The sequence below is a fragment of the Hypanus sabinus genome, chromosome 14, assembly GCF_030144855.1.
Source record: "Hypanus sabinus isolate sHypSab1 chromosome 14, sHypSab1.hap1, whole genome shotgun sequence".
Classification (NCBI taxonomy): domain Eukaryota; kingdom Metazoa; phylum Chordata; class Chondrichthyes; order Myliobatiformes; family Dasyatidae; genus Hypanus; species Hypanus sabinus.
This window is the reverse complement of record NC_082719.1, coordinates 91,763,297-91,774,715: the sequence shown is the minus strand read 5'-3', so window position 1 is coordinate 91,774,715 and position 11,419 is coordinate 91,763,297. Positions and strand designations below refer to the sequence as shown.

General features: G+C 43.4%; 1 protein-coding gene across 2 annotated transcripts in view; it reads right to left on the bottom strand.

The window, feature by feature from the left end:
* Positions 1 to 3,178: 3,178 nt before the first annotated feature.
* zfr (zinc finger RNA binding protein) overlaps positions 3,179 to 11,419 on the bottom strand; it is a 69,904-nt gene continuing 61,663 nt past the window's right edge. For both annotated transcript variants that reach the window (XM_059989641.1, XM_059989640.1), the window contains exons 20-21: positions 6,775 to 6,872; positions 3,179 to 3,501 (exon numbers count right to left, since the gene is read on the bottom strand). In XM_059989641.1, coding sequence (XP_059845624.1) covers positions 3,316 to 3,501; positions 6,775 to 6,872 — 284 coding nt within the window. In that variant the 3' untranslated portion in view covers positions 3,179 to 3,315. The remainder of the gene's footprint in view (positions 3,502 to 6,774; positions 6,873 to 11,419) is intronic.

Below are 11,419 nucleotides of genomic sequence, written 5' to 3'. Positions count from 1 at the left end.
CGGAGAGAAAAAATCAGGTATGAGCTCAGTCTAGCCAGGAATATAAAAGGGGATAGCAAAAGCTTTTTTAGCTATGTGAAGAGAAAGAAGATAGTTAAGAACAATGTTGGTCCCTTGAAGAATGAATTGGGAGAAATTGTTATGGGAAACAGGGAAATGGCAACAGAATTTAATGCATACTTTAGATCTGTCTTCACCAGGGAGGACACAAGCAATCTCCCAGATGTATGGTTGGGCCAGGGTCATAAGATATCAGAGGAATTGAGACAGATTGACATTAGGAAAGAAACTGTGATGAGTAGACTGGTAGGACTGAAGGCTAATAAATCCCCGGGTCCAGATGGTCTGCATCCGAGGGTTCTAAAAGAGGTGGCTCAGGAAATTGCGGATGCATTGGTAATCATTTTCCAATGTTCCTTAGATTCAGGATCAGTTCCTGAAGATTGGAGAGTGGCTAATGTTGTCCCACTTTTCAAGAAGGGAGGGAAGGAGAAAACAGAGAACTATCGCCCTGTTAGCCTAACATCAGTCGTGGGGAAGATGCTTGTCCATTATTAAGGATGAAATAGTGGCACATCTAGATGGCAGAAATAGGATTAGGCCGAGCGAGCATGGATTTACCAAGGGCAAATCATGTTTGACTAATCTGTGGGAGTTTTTTGAGAGTGTAACAAGGATGTTAGACGAGGGTAAGCCAGATGTTGTGTACCTAGATTTTTAGAAGGCATTCGATAAGGTGCCACATAGGAGATTGGTGAGTAAAATCAGAGCTTGTGGCATTGGGGGCAGGGTTTCAACATGGATAGAAAACTGGTTGGCAGATAGAAAGCAAAGGGTAGCAGTGAATGGGTGTTTCTCAGACTGGCTGGAGGTGACTAGTGGGGTACCACAGGGCTTTGTATTGGGACCACAGCTCTTTACGATTTATGTCAATGATTTAGATGAGGGCATTGAAAACTATATCAGCAAGTTTGCTGACGAGACTAAACTGGGTGGCAGTGTGACATGCGAAGAGGACGTTAGGAGAATACAGGGAGACTTGGATAGGCTGAGTGAGTGGGCAGATACTTGGCAGATGTCATTCAATGTGAATAAATGTGAAGTTATCCACTTTGAAGCTGGAACAAGAGGGCAGAGTATTGTCTGAACGGTGTCGAGTTAGGTAAAGGAGAAATGCAAAGAGACCTAGGAGTCCTAGTTCACCAGTCAATGAAGGTGAATGAGCAAGTGCAACAGGCAGTGAAGAGGGCAAATGGAATGTTGGCCTTTGTTACAAGGGGAATTGAATACAAGAGCAAGGATGTTCTTTTGCATTTGTACAGGGCCCTGGTGAGACCACACCTGGAATATTGTGTATCGTTTTGGTCTCCAGGTTTAAGGAAGGACATTCTGGCAATTGAGGAAGTGCAGCGTAGATTCACTAGGTTGATTCCTGGGATGGCAGGGCTGTCTTACGCAGAGAGATTGGAGAGATTGGGCTTGTACACGCTGGAATTGAGGAGATTGAGAGGGGATCTGATTGAAACATTTAAGATAATTAAAGGATTTGATAGGATTGAGGCAGGAAATATGTTCCAGATGTTGGGAGAGTCCAGTACCAGAGGGCATGGATTGAGAATAAGAGGTCAGTTATTTAAAACAGTTGAGGAAGAGCTTCTTCTCCCAGAGAGTTGTGGAGATGTGGAATGCACTGCCTCGGAAGACGGTGGAGGCCAATTCTCTGGATGCTTTCAAGAAGGAGCTGGATAGATATCTGATGGATAGGGGAATCAAGGGATATGGGGACAAGGCAGGGACTGGGTATTGATAGTGAATGATCAGCCATGATCTCAGAATGGCGGTGCAGACTCGAGGGGCCGAATGGTCTACTTCTGCACCTATTGTCTATTGTCTATTATATGATCCCAATGGTGTGCGTCTCAAATAGCCTCTGACAACCAAGTTCTAGCTCCTGACTGTCACGTGTGGCTTAGCTACTATGACTGGAGAAAGGCAAAGGCGGGTTACTGGACCTTACAACCAATCGCTCCAGGCAGATGGAATTCCTCAGTCAAGGTCGGGAGCTCATCTGGAAGCAAAAAAATGGTCTCAAACCTCCACTGCCTGGCGCTACACCCGCTTAAGGGGAAACCCAGAGAAAAAACCTGGTGCTGGAGTCCCTAAGACGTCCTACAGAGTTCAAAATTGACTGGACACTCCAGCACCACCACTGGTGCCAAACTGCATGGGTCTCTGCCGTTCCCTTGGATTCATCAACTGCATGGAGAGAGGCAGCAGCTTGCTCTCCACATCATACTAACTACCCTGGCTTGCATATCGACTTCTACAGCTGGGACACCATACCCATGGTCAACCTCGACCAGAGGGCCTTTAGAACACAACAAAAACATTTCACACAGTTAGGTGCTGTGTTACACCAAGCAAAATCCAATGAGGAACTTAAGGGGCTGTTTGTGTTGCTTTAAGTTTTATTGTTGAGTAAGAATTGACAAAGTATACACAGGGGTACAATCCAACCTCAATTACAACAGAAATGTTCAACATGGCAATTGCATACAAGCTTATTACTACATATTTGAACCATATAAAACAAACTACATAACTTTTCCATTGAAAACAAAAACAAAAAAACATGAAGACTGTTAGCTTCATAAAAAGCATTTCTACAACACAAATTTCGAAGGGTACAGATCAGTCATGCAAGCTGATGTACTAGGAATGAAAGTAAAGCACTGCATTAAAACTGCTGGCAAGCTCAATATAGAACTGCTTATTTCCTTCAATGCACAACTATGAACTTGAGATAGACTGAAGAAATCAAATTCTTATTCACATTCATCTTTATACTTAACAGACAAGTCACAGGTTCTGCATAAGCAAGTATTTAGTTGAATTCAAGTTCCAGTACTACATTGCAAGACCTTAGAAATACTTTCACTTGTATTAGTGAAATCTACATGACCCGCCACCCTGCTTTTAACATTCTAGACAGATGAATGTTTAAGGAAGCAATACTATTTTACATACGCATCTCTTCAAATTATAAAACAAGTTTAGCACTGGTCATTAAACAATAGAGAAAAATTATGTAATTTAGTAGTTCTGTATAAGTGTCACAAATGGGGCCCATTAACAATTGGTTTGTTTAAATATGCTTAGACATCATGCCACTTGAGTGTAAGCGTGAGCACCTTATTTACATTTAACATAACTATATTTAAAATAATATTGAAACACTTACAAATCAGACTTTTTTTTTCAAGTCCATAGATGGTCAATTTTATATGAACAACCTTGGACATTCTGCAAAGTGATTTAAAATTCTCCACTGTCAAAATCTTTTTTATCTTTCTTTCCCTCCGCTTCCAATCCATCCGTGCCATCGCTGTTGTCCCTCCTCCTCTTTCGATTACGTACGCTGAAACGTGGATTCATCTGAGGTAATGGATCCATTCCCAAGACTTTGTGAATCTGACGGAATGCTACTAATCTCAGAGCAAACTGTAGAATGGAACAGAAAAAATCCAAATTGTAGTTTGTTTCCTCTAAATAGAGATTACATACCAGATCAAGGTAGAATTCAACATTCCACTTTTTAATCATGTTTATAATGTAGAAAGGTGATTCCAAGTCCCCTTACAGAAGCTAATGACAAACCGAAGACAAGGTTACAGAATCTGGGCTTGGAGATAGAGCTTAATCCGGGCAAGTATGAAGTGTTACACCTTGGCAAGTCAAATGTAGAGACAGTACACTATTAAGGAATAGATTCTTAACAATATTGCTGATCAGAGGGACCCAAGGGTCCAAGTTCATAGCTCCCTGAAAGTGGCTTCACTGGTTGATAAGGTGGTTAAGAAGGCATATGGCTTGCTTGTCTGTATTAGTCAAGGCACTGGGTTCAAAAGTCAGGAAGTTATGTTGCAACTTTCTAAAACTCTGGTTTAACCACAGCAGGAGTATTGTACAGAGATCTAGTCGCCCCATTTGCGGAAAAATGCCAAGGCTTTGAAGAGGGTGCAGAAGAGGTTCACCGCATTAGAGGGCATATGCTATACTGAGAAGTTAGATAAATTTGTGATGTTTTCTCTGGAGTAGGGGAGGCTGAGGGAGATCTCATAGAGGTTTATAAGAGTATGAGAGGCATAGATACACAGCATCTTTTTTCCCAGGTTGAAATATCTAATACCAGACGGGTCATTTCAAAGAGATGTTGAGGGCAAATTTTTCTTCCCCACAGATACTGGTGGGTGCCTGGAACATACTGCATTCCAGGTGGGTAGAAATAGATACGTAAGGGACTTTTAAGAGACATTTAGATAGACACACAAATGTGAGGAAAATGGAATAGGGACATTGTGTAGGTAGAAGGGATTCATTTAGTTAGCCATTTGATTATTAATTTTATGGGTTCATCACAACATTGTGGGCTGAAGGGCCTGGACCTGTCCTGTACTATGTTCAATGTGCCCAGCAAGCTGAAGACTTTAGCTTTCAACTTTTACTCCAGGTGTCTGCCAACTCATCTCTGATCCATAATGGTTGAAAACCTAGAAGCCATCTTTAGGTTGAACCAACAAACATTCCTTGTTCTGACGGTCTGCTAACACTACCTGCCTACTGGAGAACTGAACTTGCATAGGTGGAGCCTACGATTTCAACCTGCCACTCTTGCAGGAAGAAAAGTGGGGAAGGGGGTAAAGCAAATAAATCTTAGTGCACTGAAGAAAGGTGGGGTTATTCCCATGATTCCAGTTATGCATTCTCCTTATCCGAACTAAACCAAATTTTTGTCAGTTAGGGCCTCACAGTAGCGTAGCAGTTAGCATAAAGCTACTACACTGACAAGGGTTCAATGAAGTTTGTACATTCTCCCCATAACGACATGGGTTTCCTCTCACTTTCCAAAGATGTACAGGTTAGTGGGCTAATTGGTCACGCATGTGTAATTGGGTGGAGTGGGCTTGTTGGGTTGGAAGGCCCTGTTACTATGCTGTAGCTCTGGAAAGAATATAAGTAACTGAGCTACAATAGATAGCTTCTTGCTGCTCTCGAGGAAAATGACCCCCTTTGCCATCTGCAAAAAGAAATATTCCTTAATCATTGCTGCATCTTATGCTGCTTTCAAGTTTATTGCCCCGTGAAGCTGCAGCAAGACCATGCATTAGTCTTGTTTCACCTATGACAAGGAATGCACAGTCCAACTGCTGGCCACACTGATTCTTTTGCTGTTTGGAAAAGGCATGGAACTAGAACCTACGTACCATTTTCTGCTCTGAAACATGTACTGAAAGATACAAACAAATGGTTCTGGCAGAGCTAACAGGGTGGGCCAAAGTCAGTTAGTAGACACAGAAGGAAAATCAATGAATGTATTACTTTGTTGGCACTAACCATTCCACTCTCCTACCACCCACCTTCCCAAACACAAGGCAATAGCATTTCAAATGCAAGGCAATTTGCATCATCTCTAATCATGGGAGTAATTGACAGTACCAGTTTCAATTTTCCAATTATCACAGGAAACCCTTGAGATTTTTCTTTTATTTCAATTTCCATTTAATTTCCACAATCTGAATAGAAAACATACTTTTTTTTAAGAAAAAAGGATACAAGAGCAAAATCTAGTCACTTTAAATTGTGAAATGTCAAATATGACTGGTAGCAGCAACATCAACCCTGAGACACTAAAACTGTATTTATTTATTTATTATTTAGAGATACAATGAGCCATATTGCCAAGAACTTCCTTTTTAATCCTGGCCTATCACAGGACAATTTACAGTGACCAATTAACCTACTAACCAGTACATCTTTGAACTGTGGGAGGACACCGGAGCACATGGAGGAAACCTACATGGATGAAACCTACATGGATCACAGGGAGAACATACAAATTCCATACTGACAGTGTCAAAATCAAACTTTAAAACACTGAGGTGCAAGTGTCTCACTAATCACTACACTACTGTGCATGTAACGAAATTCAAATGCAAACAACCTCCCTCCACAACTTCATACCCGCAGTGGAATAATGGAATTAATGACTGTAAGCAAATTAAAAAGCATTACAAAATTATCTAGTTAACAATTTGAATTGTTAGGAGAATTTAACAGAAATAGAAGTGCGGAACAGGCCGTTCTGGCTCTTTGAGCTGCACGCTCAGCAACCTACCAACTTAACACTAGCCTAATAGGTTCTTCATTAGACAGGGCATCAAAGGGTATGGGGTGAAAGCAGGAGAGTGGGGATGACTGGTTGAAGTGGCTCAGCCCATGATTGAATGGTGGAGCAGACTCCATAGGCCGAATGGCCCACTTCTGCTCCTAAATCTTACGATCTAATAATGGGACAATTTACAATGGCCAATTAACCTACAAACCAGTACACCATTGGACTGAGGGAGGAAACAGGAGCACCCAGAGGAAACCAACGTGCATAGAAAGCAACATACAAACTAATTGGAGGTGAATTTGTCACAGTAAGGAACATTTGCAAATACTTATAGATCATGAGACAAATGGAGAATTATGATATTGAACATGGATGACTAGCATGTAGTCTAAACAGAGTCTAGACAAATGGGAGGGTGGGGGGTGAGGCATGGAAACCAATCTAATACCAAATAGGGAACAAAATAATGGAAGTAATTAGCATCAGTAGCTAACTACAAAAATTCAGAATAGTTTATTCTAGAAATGCACCATCAGGACAGACCATTACAATAACTAAGATGGATTTTTATAGTTGGCCTTTCATGCTGAGAGTCATACCTGTGCACTAGTTGTTATATCTTCCCGTTGCTGTGCCGTCACTGAATTCAATGTATCAGTAGGATTCTTTTCACAAGGATCATATAGACCAGGACCACCTGAAAACAAAGTTAAGAAAAATAGCTACTTCACAGCATTTAGGATTTATTTTCAAACATTATTGCAGTTTCTTCATTTTACAGGATACCAATGCTGAACCAAAACTAGCTTGCTGCAAGGAAGCATGATCTTCTGTTCCCCAGCTTCACAAACTACAATAGATACAGTACAACTCACACCAATTCCATGTGCCATTAGCTAATCATTTCCACTTACTCTTGAATAAATTCTGGCTTTTGCTTGAAGTCACATCTCGCCATAACAGTTAGAAATACTGTCTAGCAGCTCTAATGATTCAGATTCAAACCTGACTTCAGATACTGGTCATGAGAAGGCATTCCAGTTCCCTTCCACATCCCAAAGACATGCTCAATTAGGGAATATGCAGATTGCAAGGAACTAGGTGGGAGAATGTTACTGATGAGAATGCAGAGAGCAGACACAGGGATAGATAGATAGATCGATAGATACTTTATTCATCCCCAAGGGGAAATTCAATATTTTTCCAGTGTCCCATACACTTATTGTAGCAAAACTAATTACATACAGTATTTAACTCAGTATAAATATGATATGCATCTAAAATCACCCTCCCAAAAAGCATTAATAAATAGCTTTTAAAAAGTTCTTAAATAGTTTACTAAAGTGCATTGAGTGGTAACTTAAACTCAGTCCTAACCCCGGCACTTTAACATGTCATGCCAAATAGTCTCCTCAAACACAAGAATATGAATGAATGACATGAAAGTACATATACTTTGGACCTATTAAACCTATGGCCCAAATTACAGCAAAGAAAGAGGCCCCTCAGCCCACCTATTTCATGTCAAACTGTTATGCAGCCTGGTCCCATCAACCTGCACCAAAGTTGCATCTAGAAGGTACAACACCATCATTATTAATAAACTAGTCCAGTGGTTCAGTACAATTGAGAGAATTTAAATGGGTAATAATGGGTTACAATAAACCTAAAAATTGCTGAAAACAAAAACAAATTGTTTCACAAATAGCTTTAGTTAGCTTGCCCTGGCCAACATCAACATCAGAAACACTCATGCAGTTGAACGCAGCTGTCCTATAAAGCTACCTAGGAGCAAACAGGAATGGTTAATAAATGCCACCGTTGTCACAGATGTCATATCAATGAAAGCATTATTTTGATAAAGCAGAGATTCTTTCCCTTGATCATGTCCTGGTCTACTGTTGACTATGAATAAAAGACCAACTGTCATAATCAGGCAATTTTTTTTGTAGAATTCTTAATTCTAAAGTTGAAAGTAAATTTATAATCAAAGTACATATGCCACCATATAGAACCCCGAGATTAATTTTATTGTGAGCATTCACAGTAAATTAAAATACAATATAATCAGGTTGATTGGGTGATTAATAAGGCTTATGAAATGATTGCTTTTATTAGTCAAGGCATTGCTTTCAAAAGTCTGAAGGTTAATTTGCAACTTTATAAAACCCTGGTTAGGCCACATCTATGGTATTGCATACAATTCTGATTGCCCCACAAAAGGGACAATGATGAGGCCTTGGGAGAGGATGCCAAGGTTTTACCAGGATGCTGCTTGGTTTGGAGAACGTGAGACTGGATAAACTTGGGGTGTTTCTTTCCTGGCACATTGAAGACTATGGGGAGATCATAGAGGTTTACAAGATTTTGAGAGACCCAGATAGGACCGAGAGTATCTCCCAGGGTGGTAATGCCTATTGCCAGAGGGCATGCATTGAAGGTGAGAAGGGGACGTGAGGGTTAAATTGGTTTACTCAAGAATTATGGATGCCTGGTACGGTGGTAGATGCTTATAAAAGATGTTTGGATAGACACATGGATGTAAGGAAGATGGAAGGATATGGACATGGTGTGGGTAGGAGGGATTAGTGTTTGTGTGGTTTTGATATCCTTTTTAGCTGGTTTGGCAGAAATGTGTGGGCCTGTTCCTCTGCTGTACGTTCTAAAAGCTACACAAAGATGGACAAACAATCAACCTGCAAAAGACCAAATGTGCAAATACAAAAAGAAAATAAAAATATAATTAATAAATAATACTGAGAACATGAGTTGTAGAGTTCTTGAAAGTGAGCCCATAGTTTGTGCAATCAGTTTGGTGTTGGGGCGAGTAAACACTTCTGTACCTCCTTCCTGATGGCAGCAGCGAGAAGAGAACATAGCCTGGAAAGTAAGGGTCCTTGATGATAGATGCTGCTTTCCTGCGACAGCGCTCCTTGTAGATGTGCTCAGCAGTGGACCCAATCCATCAGGAGAAAAGCCTCACCCATGATCAAGCACATCTACACAGACTGCTGTTGCCAGAAAGCAGTATCCATCATCAAGACCCATACCATCCAGACCATGCTCTCTTCTCAATGCTGCCATCAGGAAGGCAGTACAGGAGCCTCAAGACCCACACCACCAGGTTCAGGAACAGTTATTACGTCTCAACCACCCGAGTCCTGAACTAGAGGGGGATATCTTAACTCACCTCATCACTGAACTGTTCCCACCCTATGGACTCACTTTCAGGGCTCTTCATCTCATATTATTTATTTGTTTATTTTCTTTTTGTATTTGCACAATGGTTGTTTATCCATCCAGTGTGGTCTTTCATTGATTCAATTGTGTTTCTTGCATTTACTGTGAATGCCTTCAAGAAAAGGAATCTCAGGGTAGTATTGTGGCGACCCACTTTTTGCGCAGGCAAACCAGCTCACAAATAGCCAGCGCGTGGGGGGAGACTTTGGTAATGCACCTCTGATGTCATTTCCACCCAGAGAGGGCGGGCGCTAGGGATTAAATGCCAGCGCCGCGAAGTTTGAATAAACTAGTCTCCAAACAGCTTACTGACTGCGTGTCGTTATTTCAGCGCTGTGTGTAGCACATCGCTACACTGGTGACCCCAACGGTCCAAACACGATTTGGACCAAAGATGACCGACTCTTCATCTGTTCACGCAGTTTTGCTAAAACTGCCGACTTTCTGGACGCTGCGACCACGCATGTGGTTTAGCCAAGCAGAAGCCCAGTTCCAGATTCGGCAGATATCCTCTGATTCCACACGTTACTACCATGTGGTGAGCACCCTTGACCAGGAGACGGCCACCCAGGTTGCGGATTTCATACAGTCGCCCCCGGAAGAAGGCAAATATGAAGCATTCAAAGCGCTGCTCATTGGGACCTTTGGCCTCTCGCGGCGTGAGCGGGGTGCCCGCCTGCTTCACCTGGACAAGTTGCCGTCAGCATTGATGAACGAGATGCTGTCCCTGGCTGATGGACACAAGCCCTGCCTCATGTTCGAGCAAGCATTCCTAGAGCAACTACCAGAGGACATATATCTGGTGTTGGCCGACGGAGATTTCCGCAACCCCCGGAAGGTGGCGGCCCGGGCAGACGTGCTGTGGAAAGCCAAGAGGGAGGCCTGGCAGGGGGGCGCACACAACTCAGAGGCGGGAGTGAGGAGGCCAGTGAACAGTGGTGTTTCTACCACCAGCTGTGGGGCACAAAAGCCCATCGTTGTCGCCCGCCCTGCAAGGGCCAGGGCCAGCTGCTGCTAATGACTATGGCAGCTGGCCACCAGGACATCCTCTTGTACGTCTGGGACAAACAGTCGGGACACTGCTTCTTGGTCGACACCGGAGTGGAGATCAGCGTCTTGCCCCCGGTGGGGTACGACACCCGCAACAGGAAGCCAGGACCCACCCTGAGGGCCACAAACGGCAGCATGATACAGACCTATGGCACCCGCACAATGCAGCTGCAGTTCGGCGCCAGCCGGTTCACGTGGGACTTCACACTGGCCGCCGTGGCCCAACCACTCCTGGGGATGGACTTCTTGCGAGCTCACAGCCTGCTGGTCGACTTGCAACGGAAAAGACTGGTACATGCCGAGACTTTCCAGACATTCTCCCTGGGTGAAGCCAAGTTGCCAGCCCCACACCTGGACTCCATCACGCTGCCAGAGAACGAATTCACTAGAATCCTAGCAGACTTTCCATCGATTCTGACACCGCAGTTCACAGCAGCCATGCCCAGACACAGGGTACAGCACCACATTCTGACCCAGGGACTACCCCTCCACGTCCGCGCACAAAGACTCCCCCGGAAAAGCTCCGCCTAGTGAAGGAGGAGTTCAAGAGCATGGAGGAATTGGGGATCGTACGGAGGTCCAGCAGCCCATGGGCCTCCCCTCTGCACACAGTGCCCAAAGCAGTCGGGGGTTGGAGATCATGCGGCGACTACTGCAGACTGAATGAGGCTACAACTCCAGACCACTACCCTGTGCCACACATACAGGACTTTGCAGCAAATCTGCACAGGGCAAGAATCTTTTTCAAAGTAGACCTCGTCCAGGGATATCATCAAATCCCGGTGCACCCTGAAGAAATCCCCAAAACAGCACTCATCACCCTGTTCGGCCTGTTCGAGTTCCTCCGAATGCCGTTTGGCCTGAAGAATGCCGCACAGACATTCCAGCAGCTAATGGATGCGGTGGGACACGAATTGGACTTTGCGTTCATCTATTTGGACAACATCCTTATAG